The sequence below is a fragment of the Oncorhynchus keta genome, chromosome 22 (genome assembly GCF_023373465.1).
Source record: "Oncorhynchus keta strain PuntledgeMale-10-30-2019 chromosome 22, Oket_V2, whole genome shotgun sequence".
Classification (NCBI taxonomy): Eukaryota; Metazoa; Chordata; class Actinopteri; order Salmoniformes; family Salmonidae; genus Oncorhynchus; species Oncorhynchus keta.
In genome coordinates, this window is record NC_068442.1 from 4844644 (window position 1) to 4867352 (window position 22709).

At 43.6% G+C, this 22709-nt stretch overlaps 2 protein-coding genes across 3 annotated transcripts in view; one reads left to right on the forward strand and one right to left on the reverse strand.

Annotated features, from left to right (window-relative positions):
• Positions 1-10447, forward strand: part of LOC118400813 (C-Jun-amino-terminal kinase-interacting protein 1-like) — a 17490-nt gene extending 7043 nt beyond the window's left edge. Inside the window, exons 4-12 of the mRNA XM_052474608.1 lie at positions 203-296; positions 853-1899; positions 2209-2284; positions 4508-4674; positions 5050-5153; positions 5369-5479; positions 7899-7969; positions 8794-8892; positions 9070-10447. Of these exons, the coding sequence (XP_052330568.1) occupies positions 203-296; positions 853-1899; positions 2209-2284; positions 4508-4674; positions 5050-5153; positions 5369-5479; positions 7899-7969; positions 8794-8892; positions 9070-9142 (1842 nt within the window). The 3' untranslated portion in view covers positions 9143-10447. The remainder of the gene's footprint in view (positions 1-202; positions 297-852; positions 1900-2208; positions 2285-4507; positions 4675-5049; positions 5154-5368; positions 5480-7898; positions 7970-8793; positions 8893-9069) is intronic.
• A 110-nt stretch (positions 10448-10557) lies between these two features.
• cstpp1 (centriolar satellite-associated tubulin polyglutamylase complex regulator 1) lies at positions 10558-22213 on the reverse strand. 2 transcript variants are annotated; one of them, XM_052474717.1, is made up of 9 exons: positions 21997-22213; positions 21716-21818; positions 21339-21469; positions 18104-18188; positions 13133-13218; positions 12270-12465; positions 11579-11688; positions 11358-11448; positions 10558-11106 (listed from the first exon to the last, which is right to left on the reverse strand). In XM_052474717.1, exons 1-9 carry the CDS (start codon positions 22055-22057, stop codon positions 10941-10943), a joined length of 1029 nt encoding a protein of 342 aa, XP_052330677.1. In that variant the 5' UTR covers positions 22058-22213; the 3' UTR covers positions 10558-10940. The 2 variants fall into 2 exon arrangements, with proteins under 2 accessions (XP_052330677.1, XP_035653892.1); XM_035797999.2 differs by having other exon boundaries at positions 11358-11421; positions 21997-22212.
• Positions 22214-22709: the final 496 nt, after the last annotated feature.

A 22709-nucleotide genomic window follows, 5' to 3' on the forward strand; every position in this document is an offset into this window, starting at 1 on the left:
GGTTTGGGGAAATAGGATTTTGAATGTGACTGAATTGTGTGTCCCTACAAGGGTAGCTGTACAGACTGTGTGTGTGTACACACACTCTTAAAGGGTGATGTAAAGTTGATCAAATAAAAGTTACATCTCACTATCTTTCTCTCCTCTCTCGCTCTTCCTATCTCTCGATCTTTACCTCTCTCTGTCTGTAATATCGTTGTAGGACAAGGATACAATTAACAACAACTCATTTGGAAAGAAGGACACATGGAAGGAGAATCTGTCAAACTCAAACTCCTCCTCCCCCCACATAACAGGTGAGAATGGGATATTCACTGGTTTAAACCATATACTGTACATGTATACAGTACTTTCTTGTGAGAGTAATACCAACATTAACTTTGAACAAGGCAGCAACGTTTCTGTCCGCAGAAGTGGAAGCGTTTAGAAAATGACAACTTTCAGTGGCATTTTTCTCGACATTTTTATTTCATCTGTGTCAATGAGCACAATGTAATTGCACATACAGTATGTCAACACTACAGTACGGTATTTTATTCAACTCCAATCCGCTAATCCCTTCATAAGGTGACCCTGACATGAACACTCACAGTCACAATCCTTCAAATGTTCAAGAAATAGAAAATATTAAAAGCCCAACATCTTCGGTGTTCTCATACTTCAGTATGATACACACAATAAGAACATGTTGGCCAGGAAACCCAACAAATGGCTCTCATCCTGTAACACTTTCCCACGCAGCATGGATACTGTTACTGTAGCTGCATCCCTTATAATCCTTCAGCAGTTTGAGGCCTAGTTAATCATCTTTTGTTTTTGCTTGTGCTGTTGTTTTGTTTGTGTGTGTTAAAGGCGATCTGACACCCACTAATGAGCAGGTCAACGATGAGTCTAAAGTCCAGCAGCACAACGATGGCTCTGTGGCCAAACAACCCCAACACAGAGGTAGAGTACCAGAGAAGGCAGTCAAGGCATACAGCAAAGACTACTCCACGTTCATCTCACATGGACCGACAGAATCACGGGGCAGGCGGCGTGACGCAAAGCAGCGGGATAAGAAGTCCTCCACTGCTCCGCACAACCGGACGACAGCAGCAAAGCCGAAAGCAGACAGCGTGAGAGACAAAGCTGTGGATGGGGATAGGGATGGGAGCAGGGGGCGAGGAGGACAGGGGCATGGGCGGGGGTGCTGCAGTGAGGAGGAGCGCCAGCCAGAAGCCACGGAGGAGATCTACCTGACACCAGTACACCAGAAGAACACAGACACTGACCGTCCAGACTCTGACCGTCCCTTCCTGTCTCAGAGCAGCGAGGGCAATCGCATGTCAATCAGCTCTGACGCGGAGGGACCCCCAGCGTACACAAACACTGCCCTCCCCAACCGAACAAACCCCTCTATCAGCGAGGAGGACGAGGTCTACCTGCACCCCCCTGCACCTCCTCCACGTTCCTTCTCCATCTCCTCATGCTTTAGGCCATCTGACAGTGAGGGAGGGGAGCGGGAAAGGGGGTTGTGGGACAGGGGCTCTAAGTCTAGCTCTAAGGGTGAGTCGGGGGGGTCGGGGGCCCTGCGGACTGCACACGCTCAGAGCTCCGAGGCCGACGGCCTCTCCTATGACTCTGTTAAGTACACCCTAGTGGTGGACGAGCACGCCAAGTTAGAACTGGTGAGCTTGAAGCAGTGCTACCAGAGCTACAGTGATGAAAGCGACACAGAGACGGTATATGAGTCAGCCAACGAGGAAGAGGACTATGAGGTGGATCACAGCGAGCTGAAGAGAGAAAGGAAGTCATCACGTCTGTCGAGGGCTTCTTCGTCCTCTGAGGCAGGAGTTGGCGGGGGACCTCGAACACGCAAGTTCCGCAATGTGTTTGTGAACAGACATTTACATTCCTCTGGTGAGTTTTGTGTGGCTGGCTGCTGCCAATTACCCTTATTTCCCTCTGAGGCAGACCTGGCTCAGGATAAAGCTCATACTCAATTGTGTTGTAAATTCATTGAAACCATGTTTACCTTTCTGAAGACAAAGAGCTGAACTTACTTTCTTAATTCAAAGGAATTACAGAAGTTAGAATGCCCCATTTAACATGATTGAAAGACACTAAATTCAGCAAAGTTACTCCTGTATGGCACTTTTGTTTTGGCACTTTGTTATTCCATTTTTATCACAATGACCTAAAGCTCCTCTCCTGCCTTGTGTCCTCCAGGTGCGGAGTCCTTTGGCCTGTTCTCCTGTGTGTTGGATGGAGTAGAGCAAGAGCAGAGCCACAGAGCTGTGTTTAGGTGAGACGTTGTACGGTTTTACTCTTTATAAAAACTTGGTTTATATAAAAACTCACGAATAAGCCATGATAAATGAGTTATCCGTAAGTGATAATCAACGACGAGCGTTCTATGGAAAAAGTGACATTATTTGCCAGAGAGTGCATAGAGCCACGGCAGCTAGTTTTAGTGGTTAAGAGCGTTGGTCCAGTAACTGAAATTTCACTGATTTGAATCCCCAAGCTGACTACGTGAAAAATCTCTCGATGTGCCCTTGAGCAAGGCACATAACCCTAATTGCTCCTGCAAGTCGTTTAGGATAAGATCATCTGGTAAATGACATGTATACATATTTATACCACAGCGTTGATGAGTACTGGCTTTGATTGGTTAGAAGAGCATTCTAGAATGGACAATAAAAGCATGTTTAACCATATAACGGAACAGTTCGAAAAGATATCGGGACACCTTGCAATCACGACACAATAAGCACCTACAAACCGTACAAAGTTACAGAAAGCTAAACCAACAACCGAACAAACCGAAATTGGATACAATGTAAACGCAGGTCCAATGAGGAAAAAACGTAGCTAACTAGCTAGCATTGATTTGTTTTGCAGGGAGCATCTGATCACCTTATCGTGGTGAGTGATGAACACGAATCCTACTGTTGCAGTCTTGAGGCATGTCGAGCTACAGTTGAAATCAATTCCTGACATTTAATCCTAGTAAAAATTCCCTGTCTTAGGTCAGTTAGGACCACCACTTTATTTTAAGAATGTGAAATGTCGTGCTCTAGCGACTCCTGTGGTTTGCTGGGCGCAGGCATGCTGACATGGTCACCAGTTGTACGGTGTTTCCTCCGACACATTGGTGCAGCTGGCTTCCGGGTTGGGTAAAGAGTGCAGCTTGGCAGGGTCGTGTTTCGGAGGACGCATGGCTCTTGACCTTTGTCCCTCCCGAGTCCATACGGAAGTTGCAGCAATGGGACAAGACTGTAACTACCAATTAGATATCCCAAAGTTTGGGAGTAACAAGTAAAAACATTCGGGTTGCTAGAGACGCGTTCATTCGATTAGTTCGAGATTTATGGATGTGACCCAGTCAGTCATTCTTTATGTTCCGTTGCCATCCTGCTGCTGGCAGCGTTCTTATCCCTCGCTAGCTCGCCAGCTAGCTACGGCTAACACAGTCATGACCTCTGTAGCCAGAATAACAGCAAAGTAGCTGTTTTCTATTGACATTCATTTGGATACATCCATAACAATAAGCTGATAATGCCCAATTTTGCCTGGCATCTCTGGGAAAGTTTGCCTTCTCGTCAGGACACTCGGCGCTGTTCATTACAAGGAGATCGGATTGCATCAAACACTAAGCTAGAAGCTAGCTAAATAGTTTGTTGCTAGCAAACCTGCCAATATGACAAACAAATTATAAATATATCAGTTGCTGAAAACAGCTTGTCAAACTTGAAACGTGGGAGGATTTGACAGCACTTGCGTGCAACAGTAGCCGGGACCAGAGAAATTCATGTTTATCACTCACCACATCATGAGATGTACCCAAAAAAGGTCAATTCGTGTTTATCACTCACCACGTTAGGTCATGAGATGTACCCAAAAAATGTGTCTCTGCAAAAAGAAATCAATGCTAGCTAGCTAGGTTTTTTCCTTGTTGGACCCGCGTTTACAATGTATCCAACTTCAGTTTGAGTGGTTGTTTGCAGCAAGTACGGTCTGCATGTGTCTGCGCTTATTGTGCCATGATTGCAAGGTGTCCCAACATCTTTTCCAACTGTCCCGATATATTTTCCAACTGTCCCATCTGGTTTAAATGTCCACTCGAGAATGCCCTTCCAGCCAATCATAAACGACTATTCAACAATGCTATGGTATAAAATAATTAGAATTACTTTGTCTTGGGCCTAACAATACCGTGCCAATATATCCCCTCCAAACACCGGCTCAAGCCCTAGAATGGACTTCTAGCCAATCAGAGACGAGTACTCAACAACGCTGTGATATAAATATTTATAAATGCTTGACGCAATCTTACACAGGGTCCTCCTTCAAGTACCGACAAACACATTAGAGCTTCATTACATGGATTAATATCAAACATAACATCATAGTGGTCAGTGTGATTAACTCCTCATTAAGCAAGATCATGCAAAACACACTTTGTTAAAACATTTGATTGATTTATTGATTGAATGGTTAACCATGCTGTCTGTGTGATTAACAGGTTTGTCCCTCGCCATAGCGATGAGCTGGAGCTAGAAGTGGACGACCCTCTGCTTATGGTGGTTCAGGCTGATGATCTGTGGTGTAAGGCCTACAATATGAGAACTGGGGCCTGCGGCATCTTCCCTGCCTACTACGCTGCCAAGGTCACCCAGGAACCCATCAAAGGTATCAAATATGGTTTACACTGTTTATGATGGTTTATTTAATCCAGTAGACAGGCTTTGAACACAGCAAGGGTACTGTCATCAATACACTTTGGGCATCAGTGTTTGGTTATAGGATCAATATAGACGTTCTATGAAATTCATTCAATTCATTAGCCTGAGTGCAAGTCTGTGCCCTCTTGCCAACTCCTTGTCCCTTATTGTCATGCCAAACATGTTTGCCCATAGGAGTTGGCATTTTGGCAAGAGAGTTCAAACAGTATAGGATGGATAGGATCTTTAAATAGCCTGATTTGGCTCTACTGAATAATATGCTGACAAATAGAACTCTAAGTGTGTCTTTGCCCTTGCCTTTGTCTTACCCCATCTCCGTTAGATAACAAAGATGACTGGGTAGACAGGTTCCGAGTGAAGTTCCTGGGTTCTGTTAACGTACCCTACCACAAAGGCAACGATGTGCTTTGTGCTGCTATGCAAAAGGTACAGTATCCCCAGGTGGTGTGTTGGGGTTTGGTAATCTAAACCATCATTTCACAATCCTCAATTGGAAGAACAACACAGACGGAAGGGGATTAGGCAGCCTATTGTACTTACAGCAAAGTCTGAGAACGGACTGGCTTCTTTAAAACCTGAGTGGATATGCTGACGTGCACACGTGTAAACAATCAAGCTGTGCTTATTGTTTTCGTCAACAGGTTGCTAACAACCGCCGGATGACCATGCAGCTTCCCTCTGCATGTATTCTGGAAATCAACCTGAAGGGGGTGAAAATCATTGTGCAAGATGAATGTAGGACCTCGGAAAGAGTATGTCCTCTCTTATACACTCAAATGCCCTTTTTATTGGTATCCGTGTTCACAATGCCTCACTCTTATTAGTTTATGCATCCGTGTTCAAGTCCTATGTAGATACAGAATTTCTCATTTCGATTAGCTAGACACACGTTGTGATAAGGAATGTTCCAGTCAGACCAAAGTTAATCCTGTAAGTCACTTGTAGTCATACATTAGTCGTAGTCATACATTGGGAAATACAAGTCTGGAGTATTTCTGTAGGCATGGAAAATACAGTATAACTAGACCTTTTCAAAGCAGGGTTCAAACAAGGTTCAACACGAGGTTAAGTATGACTAGATCTTTTCAAAGCAGGGTTCAAACAAGGTTCAAAACGAGGTTAAGTATGACTAGATCTTTTCAAAGCAGGGTTCAAACAAGGTTAAGTATGACTAGATCTTTTCAAAGCAGGGTTCAAACAAGGTTCAAAACGAGGTTAAGTATGACTAGATCTTTTCAAAGCAGGGTTCAAACAAGGTTCAAAACGAGGTTAAGTATGACTAGATCTTTTCAAAGCAGGGTTCAAACAAGGTTCAAAACGAGGTTAAGTATGACTAGATCTTTTCAAAGCAGGGTTCAAACAAGGTTCAAAACGAGGTTAAGTATGACTAGATCTTTTCAAAGCAGGGTTCAAACAAGGTTAAGTATGACTAGATATTTTCAAAGCAGGGTTCAAACAAGGTTCAAAACGAGGTTAAGTATGACTAGATCTTTTCAAAGCAGGGTTCAAACAAGGTTCAAAACGAGGTTAAGTATGACTAGATCTTTTCAAAGCAGGGTTCAAACAAGGTTCAAAACGAGGTTAAGTATGACTAGATCTTTTCAAAGCAGGGTTCAAACAAGGTTCAAAACGAGGTTAAGTATGACTAGATCTTTTCAAAGCAGGGTTCAAACAAGGTTAAGTATGACTAGATATTTTCAAAGCAGGGTTCAAACAAGGTTCAAAACGAGGTTAAGTATGACTAGATCTTTTCAAAGCAGGGTTCAAACAAGGTTCAAAACGAGGTTAAGTATGACTAGATCTTTTCAAAGCAGGGTTCAAACAAGGTTCAAAACGAGGTTAAGTATGACTAGATCTTTTCAAAGCAGGGTTCAAACAAGGTTAAGTATGACTAGATATTTTCAAAGCAGGGTTCAAACAAGGTTCAAAACGAGGTTAAGTATGACTAGATCTTTTCAAAGCAGGGTTCAAACAAGGTTCAAAACGAGGTTAAGTATGACTAGATCTTTTCAAAGCAGGGTTCAAACAAGGTTCAAAACGAGGTTAAGTATAATTAGACCTTTTCAAAACAGGGTTCAAACAAGGTTCAAAACGAGGTTAAGTATGACTAGATCTTTTCAAAGCAGGGTTCAAACAAGGTTCAAAACGAGGTTAAGTATGACTAGAGCTTTTCAAAGCAGGGTTCAAACAAGGTTCAAAACGAGGTTAAGTATGGCTAGATCTTTTCAAAGCAGGGTTCAAACAAGGTTCAAAACGAGGTTAAGTATGACTAGATCTTTTCAAAGCAGGGTTCAAACAAGGTTCAAAACGAGGTTAAGTATGACTAGATCTTTTCAAAACAGGGTTCAAACAAGGTTCAAAACGAGGTTAAGTATAACTAGATCTTTTCAAAGCAGGGTTCAAACAAGGTTCAAAACGAGGTTAAGTATGACTAGATCTTTTCAAAACAGGGTTCAAACAAGGTTCAAAACGAGGTTAAGTATGACTAGATCTTTTCAAAGCAGGGTTCAAACAAGGTTCAAAACGAGGTTAAGTATGACTAGATCTTTTCAAAACAGGGTTCAAACAAGGTTCAAAACGAGGTTAAGTATAACTAGATCTTTTCAAAGCAGGGTTCAAACAAGGTTCAAAACGATGTTAAGTATGACTAGATCTTTTCAAAACAGTCTTGGGTGGAGAGCAGCAGTCATTTAGCAGGGTGGACATTTCCCTGGTGGGATACTGTGGTCCTGTGGGTTGGTGACATAACCCCTCTTGCATAATGACCACTTAGTCTTAAGACTTTTTAATCCTCCTCACTCGTGGTTCCACCCGTGTGTCCCATTGGACTGGCTTACTGTATGAGTACACTCTCAGACACAGACGATAGGGTCTGAGCCTAACATTATGTTCTGTTCTTACCGAGGTGTGGTGTATGGTGTGGTGTGGCCTGAGAGTCAGTCTGTTTCTGCTCTCTTGACAACTCTTTATTGAATTGCCATGGCAAGCATGAGCGGAAACAGACTGGGACCCAGGCTACGCTAGTATGATGCATTCACTCAGGCCCAACAACTACTGTACCCATAGAAATAGAATTAGCACATTCTATAAGTACTCTCTAATTCTATGACATCACATGCTAGTGCAGGAACTCACCGTGACTATCTCTCATCTCTATGTATATTTTCACAGGGGGATAAGTGCTTTCACTTTTTTCAGCTTAAGAACATCTCCTTTTGCGGCTGTCACCCGAAACATAACAAGTGAGTAAATGACACGTACTTAACTAAGGAAGTCATTCAACTCCAGGCTACAGGCCTATAAATACATTTACATTACATTTAAGTCATTTAGCAGACGCTCTTATCCAGAGCGACTTACAAATGGGTGCATTCACCTTATGACATCCAGTGGAACAGCCACTTTACAATAGTGCATCTAAATCTTTTAAGGGGGGTGAGAAGGATTACTTTATCCTATCCTAGGTATTCCTTAAAGAGGTGGGGTTTCAGGTGTCTCCGGAAGGTGGTGATTGACTCCGCTGTCCTGGCGTCGTGAGGGAGTTTGTTCCACCATTGGGGGGCCAGAGCAGCGAACAGTTTTGACTGGGCTGAGCGGGAACTGTACTTCCTCAGTGGTAGGGAGGCGAGCAGGCCAGAGGTGGATGAACGCAGTGCCCTTGTTTGGGTGTAGGGCCTGATCAGAGCCTGGAAGTACTGAGGTGCCGTTCCCCTCACAGCTCCGTAGGCAAGCACCATGGTCAAATCAGATTGATGACCACCTCACCCACTTGGCAAAAACAGGTTCAATCAACTTTCCATGTCATTTCAACCCCCCCGAAATGATGTGATGACGTTGAATCAACGTGGGAAACTGATTGGATTTGCACAGTCATCATTTTTCACTTTGAACTTTGAACCTAAATCCAATGACATGGTTCCATTTTTTGTTGATTCCACGTCTGTGCCCAGTGGGCAACTTATTGTAACAAAAATGAAAAGAGCTGTATCTCAAGGGCAGAAAGACTAGCAAGTAGCAGCTACTGTATCTGGAGCAGGTTGTACCACATCTCTCCCATTGATTCCAGGTATTTTGGATTCATCACCAAACATCCTGATCACCAGAGGTTTGCTTGCCATGTGTTTATGTCAGACGACTCCATGATGCCTCTGGCTCAGTCTGTTGGGTAAGCTCTCTAGCGTTTCTCTCTCCTCCTCCTTTCTCTCTACCACTCATCACTTCTTGCTATCCAAATACGCTCATGAATATGAACATCATACTGTTTATAATAATACATCTTTCTAGTCACAAACTGCTACTCACTATTTGTACCTAACCCCTCTTTTGTTGTTCCTACCTATAGGAAAGCCTTTCAATTGTACTACAAGGAAACGGTGGGCTACTCATGCCCAACGGAGGACATCTTCATTGAGTAGCTTTCTTCTGGCTATAGTACATTTCTCCAATGTTGTGTCATGATGAAACAACTTGCATTGGTGGATTACTGCATTGAATGGTAACTAACTTCTAGTAATATTGATCTGTCACACAGGTCTACTTGGTGCGGTCTTCCTATTCACTGTCGTGTTTCCACAGCACAAACAGAAATACCCAAACTAAAGCATTACCAATCATATCCAAAAGAGCAAACATGTATCTTCCTTAAAAGAAAAAGAAGGTAATTGGCCAAAAGTACAGTACTTTTAAATGTCAAGTATGCAGCCAAATATAAGGCCCGGCACTACAGCAAAGAAAATCCCAAAAGTAGTTACAGATTTCAGATCTAATTCAATATCACACTCAAAATCAAGATAGAATATGTTTCTATGTGTGTGGCTTTACGAGCAATTCCAAATGATATGAGATCACGATATCAAGTCACCTGGAAACCTTGTCTTTGCACAGAGGAAGACAGAGAGGCAGTGATTTCAATCTGTCCGTATGTGTCCCTGGACTGTTTTTAAAATCACACTGTGTTTGATTTCAGAATCAGTTAGTATGTATGTTGGATGGGAAAGTGTATTAATGGATTAATGGTCCCCATCACATCATAACAGGCTTTAAATGAAGCCCCGTTCGTCATTCTCACCAATGAACTCTGACTAGGGCCTGTCATCTATCTTCCAATACCAAAAAGGTGAATTCACTTTTATTTTTCTCTTAATGTGACTCCGTACAGCCAATGGCAATGTCCGCTTTAGGCTGGTGGATTTGACAACTCTTAACGCAGTTCCACCTCTGACACCTCCAAAACAACTGCTATGCGGATCTCGGCCAAAGCGGATATGATTTAATAGAGCCCATACTCCTACTGTAACTTGGAAACAATATTTTTGGCCCAAATTGTAAGGTGGGATTCCTTTATTAGGAAAATACTTTAATAAATATGATCTTGGAATCACTGTGGTCTTTCCACTTTAAAAGTCACCCAGAAGGCATGTGTTCTAAAATCATGTTTTCAAACCACAAGTAGTGCCTATTTTTTAATTATTGTGGTTACTGTATACATTATGTATTTCATTTTTATTTGAGAAGGTTATCCTGGCACTGTGGGACAGATGTAATACCTGTACAATATAAATATGCTGTTTGTAAATGAAATGTCCTACAGTTAGTTTGATCAAACCGGGTGTGTATTGCATGATATCAATGTCAAACAAAACATTGTAGAGAAAAAAAAAACACAGGATGTCAATTCTTGTCATTAAATGTGAAGGTGTTTGCATCCTCTCTGAACTTTATGATTGATATTTTCCTTGATGATTCCATCTCTAAACAACACTCGAAGAGGTAGCCTGAGGTGTAAAAATCTTCCTGGCCATGCAGTGAGACATTATTGCCATGGGCGACATTGTGACACACAGCAACAATTTTTATATTAGGTGATACAGGGTTGGTAATCATAAATTACATACAGATATATCACATCATAAATAACTACATACAAGAATGCGTGTTACCAGGTAGGGAACACTGAATTACAGTTCCAACCTGCAGAGATGTTATCGTAAAATAAAACTTTCACACTTCTCAGACAGACAGGTTCTCATAGTACTAAATATATAGCAGTTCTACAGAAATTCGCCGAGAGTAATAAGCCTAATAAGCCTACACCGTTGTAACACAGACACTATAGTTGTAACAGGGTTAATGACAAGTTTAGTCCGCCAGTGGAAGTATAAGTGTGTTAATGGGAGGCCAAGGGGCCATTGGGAGGTCAGCCTCAGTCCAGGCTCAGTTCTCTGAGGAGTCAGTCTCCTCGGTGGATCCGTCACTCTCCATCTCGATCCTCTTGCGGTGGTGAAGGGACTTGCGTGGGGAGGCCTTCCTAGGGGGCTCCTTGTGTCCTGGTACACTGCTGCTGCTGTTGGACGTAGGACTGATAGCGATCTGGGCAATGCTGTAGAGAGCATAGAGATATAATGACATATTACAATATAATATTATTTAATCCTGTTGAGAGGAGAGGATTCACAGTACTACGGAACTGACTGAGCTTCCAACCAGAGGGTGACTGAAGGTTCATAGTCAAGTTGTGTCAAGGCAATGAAGGCATGCAACATGATCTATTAGCCATTTTTAACAGTGTAGTAGAAACATGGGCAAATTTAGGTTTTGATTATGGTACATTATGTGCTCCAGTTTACTCACAGTTTCTCCACTTCCTGGTCCATCTCAGGGTCAATGAGAAGCTCTGACTTGTTTGGTAGGGCACCTAGCAAGGTCAACTCAATTACAAACACTAGATAAAACAGTGATTAAATGAAAAGCCTTTTAAGGTACATTTATTGTATTTAATTGTAGTTCTATTTCATTATTGGAACAATAGTCTTTGTTATCAATAGATAACGACACAGTAGGCTAGTTCTCACCAATGTCCTGGTTGATGCCCTCATGCCTGACCAGAGCCATCACAAAGCCATAGAATGTCACTCTCTGTGTTAGCTCCAGAACCTCTCTAATGGCAGATGTAGAAGGATGGCTATGGAGAAACACACAAGATCAATAAATCACTCTAACTTAAAGCGGCAATATGTAACTTTTTGGGTGACCTGACCAAATTCACATAGAAATGTGTGTTATTGATCTGTCATTCCCAAATGAAAGAAAGTCTAAGATGCAGTAGATCTGTTCTATGAGCACTATTTCTATACTTACTGTTTTTAAGTTTAGTTTTTGCGTCCTTTACTTTCAGTTTTGTACAAAAGCTTCAAACAGCTGAAATTACAACATTTTTGGGGTTTGGAAAATATACTTAAAAGCTGTTTAGATGGTACAATGATTCTCTACACTATACTTGCTTGTTTTATCACATAAACTGATATTAGGCAAACTATTCAATTTTTAGCAACCAGGAAATGGTGGAGCAGTTTCAACATAGAGCATCTCTAATCAGGAGTTATGTACCCTAGTAGTTCAATAGAACTTAATTTGACCCCCCGGTATGATCTTCTCCCGAGTGCTGGTGTTACCTGAGAATCATTGAATGTTTGTTTATATTGTCATTGTAAGCTAGTCACCATATTTATTTAGATGTATTGTAATCATGGAACTATTTCTTACTTGTGTTTGAACCTTTCACAAAGCACCTCGATGCACTCTCCAAAGACAGAGGAGTCCACTCCTTCCTGGGCCTCAGTTTCCTCTGTAGCCACCTGGGGGAGCTGTTCCACTGAGGTAGAGGTTGGGACGATCACAGTGTTGGGGCTTTTCCCTGACAGCAGGTCCTGGTAGATCACAGCAATACTCTCCAGGAACTCTGTTAGTGGAAAGTAAAAGGAATACAGGATTTCAGGTGACACAGTACAACCTAGAGTCTACCCAGTTAGAGTCTGAAAAGGATCTAGTGCTCTAGCATTAGAGTTTATGTAACCGGTTGCAGCACCGCCTGGTATGGAAACTGCTCTCTGCATCGGACTATAAGGCGCTGCAGAGGGTAATGCGTACGGCCCAGTACATCACTGGGGCCAAGATTCCTGCCATCCAGGACCTATATACTAGGCGGTGTCAGAGGAAAGCCCCAAAAATTGTCAAAGACTCCAGTCACCGAAGTCATAAGACTGTACTCTCTGCTACCGCACGGCAAGTGGTACCGGAGCGCCAAGTCCAGGACCAAAAGGCTTCTTAACAGCTTCTACCCCCAAGCCATAAGGCTGCTGAACAATTAATCAAATGGCCGCCGGACTATATACATTGTGTTAATTCTTATTCTTTTTTACTTTAGTTTATTCTGTAAATATTTTCGTTCCTCTTTCTTGAACTGCACTGTTGGTTAAGGACTTGTAAGTAAGCATTTCACGGTAAGGTCTACTACACCTGTTGTATTCGGCATGTGACAAATAAAGTTTGATTTGATTTGATCCTCATGTCAGGTACAGAGTGGTAAACCAAGTTCTCTCGTCATTGGTTTATACAGATGTACTTACCTTCGAAGTAGAACTGGATTTGGAAAGAGAAGAGGAAATCCGAGAAGGACATGAGGCAGTCCATGGCATCATCCATTAGCACTATCCTATGTTGAAAGAGATATCAGTTGGATATAGTCATAGTGTTGATGATAAAAAGATGATTGTGGGGGCTGTTTTGTTAGACTTCAGTGCGGCTTTTGACATTATCGATCATAGTCTGCTGCTGGAAAAATGTATGTGTTATGGCTTTACACCCCCTGCTATATTGTGGATAGAGTTACCTGCCTAACAGAACACAGAGGGTGTTCTTTAATGGAAGCCTCCAACATAATCCAAGTAGAATCAGGAATTCCCCAGGGCAACTGTCTAGGCTCATTACTTTTTTCAATCTTTACTAATGACATGCCACTGGCTTTGAGTAAAGCCAGTGTGTCTATGTATGAAGATGACTCAACAATACATGTCAGCTACTACAGCAACTGAAATTACTGCAACACATAACAAGAGTTAAGCTCATCACTACTTGTATTTATGAGAGATGTTGAATGTTGAATGCACCCGAGCTGTCTGTTTGAACTACTGGCGCACAGCTCGGACACCCATGCATACCCCACAACACATGCCACAAGAGGTGTCTTCACAGTCCCCAAGTCCAGAACAGACTATGGGAGGCGCACAGTACTACATAGAGCCATGACTACATGTAACTCTATTCCACATCAAGTAACTGACGCAAGCAGTACTATTACATTTCAAAAACAGATGAAATAAACACCTTATGGAACAGCAGGGACTGTGAAGCAACACAAACATAGGCACAGACACATGCATACACACACACACATATAAAAAATGCCGCCGGAGGAGATGGCCGCCGAGGAGTTGGCCACCGTTTTACGGTCTCCTAACCAATTGTGCTATTATGTGGAGGTTTTTTTTCGCAATATTTGTCAATTATTTTGTACATAATGTTTCTACAACCGTATCTTACAGAAGAAAAGAGCTTCTGGATATCAGGACAGCGATCACTCACCTCGGATTAGACAAAGATTTCTTCAACAGCAGGACTCACACGATATTCTCCAAACACCCCACAGGGCAGACATCCCAATTATTTGCAAAAGGAAGCGACGCAGAGGACGAAGAGCCGGATGCTTCGTCCGGACCCGCAGAAGACAACTAGGAAAGCTGCCGTTACCGTCAATATTACTCGCCAACGTGCAATCATTGGACAATAAACTAGACGAGGTACGATCACTAATATCCTACCAACGGGACATCAAAAACTGTAATATCCTATGCTTCACGGAATCGTGGCTGAATGACGACATGGATATTTAGCTAGCGGGATACACGCTGCACCGGCAGGATAGAACAGCACTCTCCGGTAAGACGGGACGGGACGGGGACGGGGACGGGGGGGTTCTGTGCATATTTGTAAACAACAGCTGGTGCACGAAATCTAAGGAAGTCTCTAGATTTTGCACGCCTGAAGTTGAGTATATTGTGATAAACTGCAGGCCACACTACTTGCCTCGAGAGTTCTCAGCTATACTTTTCGTGGCTGTTTATTTACCACCACATACAGATGCTGACACTAAGACCGCACTAAGTCAGCTGTATAAGGACATAAGCAAACAGGAAACCACTCACACAGAGGCGGCACTCCTAGCGGCCGGAGACTTTAATGCAGGGAAACTTAAATCAGTTCTAAAAAATCTCTATCAACATGTCAAATGTGCAACCAGAGGGGGAAACAATTCTAGATCACCTGTACTCCACACACAGAGAGAAACAAAGCTCTCCCTCGCCCTCCATTTGGTAAATCCGACCACAACTCTATCCTCCTGATTCCTGCTTACAAGCAAAAATTAAAGCAGGAACCACCAGTGACTCGGTCTATAAAAAAAATGGTCAGATGAAGCAGATGCTAAACTACAGGACTGCTTTGCTATCACAGACTGGAACATGTTCCGGGATTCTTCCGATGACATTGAGGAATACACCACATCAGTCACTGGATTTATCAATAAGTGCAGGACGTCATCCCCACAGTGACTGTACGTACATACCCCAACCAGAAGCCATGGATTACAGGCAACATTCGCACTGAGCTAAAGGGTAGAGCTGACGCTTTCAAGGTGCGGGACTCTAACCCGGAAGCTTACAAGAAATCCCGCTATGCCCTGCGACGAACCATCAAACAGGCAAAGCGTCAATACAGGGCTAAGATTGAATCATACTACACCGGCTCCGACGCTCGTTGGATGTGGCAGGGCTTGCAAACTATTACAGACTACAAAGGGAAGCACAGCCGCGAGCTGCCCAGTGACACAAGCCTACCAGACGAGCTAAATCACTTCTATGCTCGCTTCGAGGCAAGCAACACTGAGGCATGCATGAGAGCATCAGCTGTTCCGGACGACTGTGTGATCATGCTCTCCGTAGCCGACGTGAGGAAGACCTTTAAACAGGTCAACATACACAAGGCTGCGAGGCCAGACGGATTACCAGGACATGTGCTCCGGGCATGTGCTGACCAACTGGCAGGTGTCTTCACTGACATTTTCAACATGTCCCTGATTGAGTCTGTAATACCAACATGCTTCAAGCAGTGCCCAAGAACACAAAGGCAAGCTGCTTCAATGACTACAGACCATGAAGTGCTTTGAAAGGCTGGTAATGGCTGACATCGACACCATTATCCCAGAAACCCTAGACCCACTCCAATTTGCATACCGCCCAAACAGATCCACAGATGATGCAATCTCTATTGCACTCCACACTGCTCTTTCCCACCTGGATAAAAGGAACACCTATGTAAGAATGCTGTTCATTGACTACAGATCAGCGTTCAACACCATAGTACCCTCAAAGCTCATCACCAAGCTAAGGATCCCGGGACTAAACACCTCCCTCTGCAACTGGATCCTGGACTTCCTGACAGGCCACCCCCAGGTGGTGAGGGTAGGTAGCAACACATCTGCCACGCTGATCCTCAACACTGGAGCTCCCCAGGGGTGCGTGCTCAGTCCCCTCCTGTACTCCCTGTTCACCCACGACTGCATGGCCAGGCACGACTCCAACACCATCATTAAGTTTGCTGACGACACAACAGTGGTAGGCCTGATCACCGACAATGACGAGACAACCTATAGGGAGGAGGTCAGAGTCCTGACCGGTTGGTGCCAGAATAACAACCTATCCCTCAACATAACCAAGACTAAGGAGATGATTGTGGACTACAGAAAAAGGAGCACCGAGCACGTCCCCACTCTCATCGACGGGGCAGTAGTGGAGCAGGTTGAGAGCTTCAAATTCCACATCAACAACAAACTAGATTGGTCCAAATACATCAAGACAGTCGTGAAGAGGGCACGACAAAGCCTATTCCCCCTCAGGAAACTAAAAAGATTTGGCATGGGACCTGAAATCCTCAAAAGGTTCTACAGCTGCAACATTGAGAGCATCCTGACCGGTTGCATCACTGCCTGGTACGGCAATTGCTCGGCCTCCGACCGCAAGGCACTTCTGAGAGTAGTGTGTACGGCCCAGTACATCACTGTGGCAAAGCTGCCTGCCATCCAGGACCTCTACACCAGGCGGTGTCAGAGGAAGGCCCGAAAAATTGTCAAAGACCCCAGCCATAGACTGTTCTCTCTAATACCGCATGGCAAGCGGTACCGGAGTGCCAAGTCTAGGACAAAAAGGCTTTTCAACAGTTTTTACCCCCAAGCCATAAGACTCCTGAACATGTAACCAAATGGTTACCCGGACTATTTGCATTGTGTGCCCCCCCAACCCCTCTTTACGCTGCTGCTACTCTCTGTTTATCTTATATGCATAGTCACTTTAACTATACATTCATGTACATACTACCTAAATTGACCCGACCAACCAGTGCTCCCGCACATTGGCTAACCGGGCTATCTGCATTGTGTCCCACCACCCACCAACCCCTCTTTTTACGCTTCTGCTACTCTCTGTTCATCATATATACATAGTCACTTTAACGATTCCTACATGTACATACTACCTCGATAAGCCTGACTAACAGGTGTCTGTATATGGTGGTACAAACATTACTTTTGTATGTATTTTTAGAAGAAGAAAAAAACATTTCTAGGAGGAGCAGTTATTCCACTCTCACATATATAAAATCAGCAGTATCTTCTAGGCTGCCTTGCTACTCTTTTTACTGTTGTTTTATTTTGTTACTTACCTACACACACACGCCATTTTTTCACTGTAAGGATTTCACTGTAAGGTTTACCTGTTGTATTCGGCGCACGTGACAAATAAACTTTGATTTGATTTTACACGATAAAATACGCACTATACACACACTGTGGTATCCCAGGAGGTCTACCCCGGGGGATGGTAATAGAGGGGAGGTACGTGAGGCGACGTTGGCTCCCTCTGCTGGGAATACGGGAGCTGGGCACTGACAGCTAAGTGGAGGTAATTAGACGAAAGTGCCAACCAGCCGTGGAGGCTAAATAAAAGGAGCACGATGGCACACCGCGGGAGAGAGATGGACACCAGAGAAGAGAGAGACGGAAGACCGCGCAAACCTGAGTTATTTCTTTGATATATTCATTTTCTGTTTTAAGTAAAGTTGTTTTTCCAGACTAAAGCCTCCCTGTCTCTGTGTCAACCTCTGCACGCTCAATCCAACACCCCACGGTTTACCACAGCAGGTACACATGGATTTTGTACTGTAGATATGTGGAGTGGAGTAGTGGCCTGAGGGGCACACAGTGCGTTGTGAAATCTGTGAATGTACTGTAATGTTTTTTAAATTGTATAACTGCCTTGGCAGCAGCTAAAAGGGATCCATAATAAATACAAATAGTGTATACTTTAAATATTTACAATCATGTGTTGGCATTCCATTTCACAGAGATGGAAACACACCGAACGTAATGTAACTTAAATGTAGCTAAATTAACATATTGTACAATATCCATAAATTATGCCAAATCAGACCTTGCTGCATGTTGTACCATCTCCACTGGGAAGTCTGGACAGAGGAGCTGCAGAAGGGAGCTGTACTCCAACATGGCCAGGAGGTCTATAGCAAGCATACAAAATCACATAAAATATATAAACACCGACAAGCAACACCAGAGGTATTCATTAATCTATATAACTCAATGACGAGGTTTTGCTCACCTGAGGTAGGGTATCTTATGATAAGCTGTAGACCACACTATTTACCAAGAGAGTTTTAATCTATATTCTTTGTGGCTGTCTATTTACCACCACAAACCGATGCTGGCACTAAGACCGCATCAACGAGCTGTATACGCCCATAAGCAAACAGGAAAAAGCTCATCCAGAGGCGGCGCTCCTAGTGGCCGGGGACATTAATGCAGGGAAACTTAAATCTGTTTTACCTAACTTCTACCAGCGTGTTAAATGTGCAACCAGAGGGGAAAAAACACTAGACCACCTTTACTCCATACAGAGATGTGTACAAAGTTCTCCCTCGCCCTCCATTTGGCAAATATGACCATAATTCTATCCTCCTAATTCCTGCTTTCAAGCAAAAACTAAAACAGGAAGCACCAGTGACTTGGTCAATAAAAAAGTGGTCAGATGAAGCAGGTGCTAACCTACAGGACTGTTTTGCTAGCAAAGACTGGAATATGTTCTGGGATTCTACCAATGGCATTGAGGAGTACACCACATCAGTCACTGGCTTCATCAATAAGTGAATCGATGACGTCGTCCCCACAGTGACTGTACATACCCCAACCAGAAGCCATGTATTACAGGCAACATCCACACTGAGTTAAAGAGTAGAGCTGCCGCTTTCAAGGAGCGAATTGTACAACACCGGCTCCAAAGATCGTCGGATGTGGCAGGGCTTGCAAACTATTACAGACTACAAAGGGAAGCACAGCCATGATCTGCCCAGTGACACGAGCCTACTAGACCACCTAAATTACTTCTATGCTCGCTTCGAGGCAAGCAACACTGAAACATGCTTGAGAGCATCAGCTGTTCAGGAAGACTGTGTGATCACGCTCTCCGTAGCCGATGAGTAAGACCTTTTATACAGGTCAACATTCACATTACCGGGACGTGTACTCCGAGCATGCGCTGACCAAGTGGCAAGTGTCTTCACTGACATTTTCAACCTGTCACTGACTGAGTCTGTAATACCAACATGCTTCAAGCAGACCACCATAGTCCCTGTGCCCAAGAACACTTAGGTAACCTGCCTAAAAGACTGTAGCCATGAAGTGTTTTGAAAGGCTGGTCATGGCTCACATCAACAACATTATGCCAGAAACCCTAGACCCACTCCAATTTGCATACCGCCCCAACAGATCCACAGATGATGTAATCTCTATTGCAACTCCACACTGCCCTTTCCCACCTGGACAAAAGGAACACCTATGTGAGAATGCTATTCATTGACTACAACTCAGCATTCAACAACATAGTACCCTCAAAGCTCATCACTAAGCTAAGGACCCTGGGACAAAACACCTCCCTCTGCAACTGGATCCAGGACTTCCTGACGGGCCGCCCCCAAGTGGTAAGAGTAGCTAACAACACATCCACCACCCTGATCCTCAACACGTGGGCCCCTCAGGGGTGTGTGCTCAGTCCCCTCCTGTACTCCTTGTTCACTCATGACTGCATGGCCAGGCACAACTCCAACACCATCATTAAGTTTGCCGACGACACAACAGTGGTAGGCCTGATCACCGACAACAATATAAAGTCAGTTGTACAACTGAATGCCTTCAACTGAAATGTGTCTTCCTCATTTAACCCAATCACTCTGAATCAGAGAAGTGCGGGAGGCTGCCTTAATCGACATCTACGTCTTTGGCGCCCCGGGAACAGTGGGTTAACTGCCTTGCTCAGGGGCAGAACAACTGATTTTTACCATGTCAGCTCAGGGATTTGATCAAGCAACCGTTTTGGTTACTGGCCCAACACTCTAACCACTAGGCTACTATAGGGAGGAGGTCAGAGACCTGGCCGTGTCGTGCCAGGATAACAGCCTCTCCCTCAATGTGATCAAGACAAAGGAGATGATCGTGGACTACAGGAAAAGGAGGACCGAGCACGCCCCCATTCTCATCGACGGGGCTATAGTGGAGCAGGTTGAGAGCTTCAAGTTCCTTGGTGTCCATATCACCAACAAACTATCATAGTCCAAACACAGCCAGACATTTGTCGTGAAGTGGGCACGACAAAATCTATTCCCTCTCAGGAGACTGAAAAGATTTGGCATGGGTACTCAGATCCTCAAAAAGTTCTAACGCTGCACCATCAAGAGCATCACTGCCTGGTATGGGCAAGGCACGACCGCAAGGCACTACAGAGGGTAGTGCGTACGGCCCTATACATCACTGGGGCCAAGATTCATGCCATCCAGGACCAATATACCAGGCGGTGTCAGAGGAAGGCCCCAAAAATTGTCAAGACTCCAGCCACCCAATTCATAGACTGTTCTCTCTACTACCACACGGCAAGCGGTACCGGAGCTCCAAGTCTTGGTCCAAATGACTTCTTAACAGCTTCTACCCCCAAGCCATAAGACTCCTGAACAGCTAATCAAGTTGCTACCCAGACTATTTGCATTGCCCCCCACGCTGCTGCAACTCTCTGTTTATTATCTATGCATAGTCACTTTCATTCTACCTACATGTACGTATTACCTCAATTACCTCAACTAACCGGTGCCCCCTCACATCGACTCTGTAACGGTAACCCTGTATATAGCCTCGCTACTGTTATTTTACTGCTGCTTTTATTTTTTGGTATTTTATTTTTTACTTCACACTTATTTTTCTTAAAACTGCATTGTTGGTTAAGGGCTTGTATCAAATCAAATCAAATCCAATTTTATTTGTCACATACACATGGTTAGCAGATGTTAAATGCGAGTGTAGCGAAATGCTTGTGCTTCTAGTTCCGACAATGCAGTGATAACCAACAAGTATGTAAGCATTTCACCGTAAGATCTACACCTGTTGTACTCGGCGCATGTGACAAATAAAAATTGATTTGATTTTGATTTGACACACACACAGGAGATCCTTGCAGGAAGCTGAAGCTCGAGTATAATTCAATAAGCATTGTGTTTTTAATTGTAACTTTTTCACTCAATTGTTTTCACATTTTCCAAATGTTCAAAGACAGCGTTACCTCATCACACACACAGACAGTCACACACACACACACTCATTAGGCCTACCTCCATTCTTCCCGATCTGTCGGAAGCACCTCCAGAGGACGCGGATGAAGGAGGCCCTGTTATGAGCTGTGGCCTTGATGTAGCCGAACTCTCTGAACAGTACGTGGTTGCCGTTCTTCACACTGCTAAAGCTGTCAACCAATCACAAGGGAAGTGAAATACAACATAAGGTCCAATAATTTGACAAAAACACAATAATAATCCATAAACAGGAGATGGCTATAAGCAGTTTAATGTAAGAATGTACACTGTAGCTACAATGTAGTAACTTTGAAATAAGATGAATTGATTTGAGGAACGTAGCAGGGCAACGTATTCCACCAACAACATGATCTGCTCTGAAGAAACAAGACGGGTAGAATAGAATAGAAACGTACTATTCTGCAAAGTAACGGACGATGCCAAACTGGGTGTATTCCTCCTTGTGCTCCAGAAGCTGGGTCACAGCATCGTTCAGGTAGAAAAGCACGTTGGTCTCAGCTGCCAGAGGAGAGAGGGTGAGTAGCTGCAAACTATTTTTTAGCATTGGGCCAACCAATATTGGTGCCCTTTTATGCAGGTGTTGCTAGCTAACAAAGAAGTGTAATGCAGAGCAGCATATCTCTACCCATAGGCCTAACGGCTCTGCTGCCTGGTTTAGCTAACGTTAGCTACTCACCAAGGTACTCATCAACTGAGAGGGTAGGGTTGAAACGGTCAGGATTCATTTTCGTGCACATTGCTGCGTCCGTAATTATAAGGTTATATATTTATATTTTAATGTATTCACTACTTGAATTTTATAGCTGACATTGCATGTTCATGTTACTGTGGCGATCTAGCCTTGGTAGGTTTCGGCACAGACTTCGTTTCCATGGGAAACAGTACCGGATGTTTTGGGTTTTATCAACTAAACCCCCATGGAACATCGGTATTCACTGAAAGGTTCCTAGTGTAACCCACAAACAGAAGGCAACAATCGTGGGTCTATTGATGTAATGGACAATAAGTGATTGATGAACTATTAATGTAATGGACAATAATTCAAATAGCTTATTACACATTTATTAAAGCAGTCCGTATATGCAATACATCAAGCTATGAAGTATGCTGGCCTGAGTAGCCTCAATCGTCTAATTTCAATCACTTTATCAAAATCGTCCTTTGCCGCTTGTCATATTAACATTTAAATTAAGGGCCATGTTTAGTTAAAGACAACACAAAACATCTAAGTACATTAAAAATTATAATAAATCACTCTTGTCTGCATCTATCAACAGATCTTTATCAAACACTACTACTCCACTACCGGTTGAATCAATGGATGAACTGTCTTTCCACAGACCCTGTCTCTGTAGGTGCTGTAGAACCACACTCTTTAGACCCCTTCCT

Excerpts from the sequence above, each read along its gene's own strand:
- cstpp1 (XM_052474717.1), bottom strand. The coding sequence starts at position 22,057 with ATGTGCACGAAAATGAATCCTGACCGTTTCAACCCTACCCTCTCAGTT. Across the intron at positions 21,470-21,715 it reads GTCCGTTACTTTGCAGAATA|CTTTAGCAGTGTGAAGAACG; the intron begins GTACGTTTCTAT and ends ATTGGTTGACAG. Across the intron at positions 18,189-21,338 it reads ACAGATCGGGAAGAATGGAG|ACCTCCTGGCCATGTTGGAG; the intron begins GTAGGCCTAATG and ends TGCTTGCTATAG.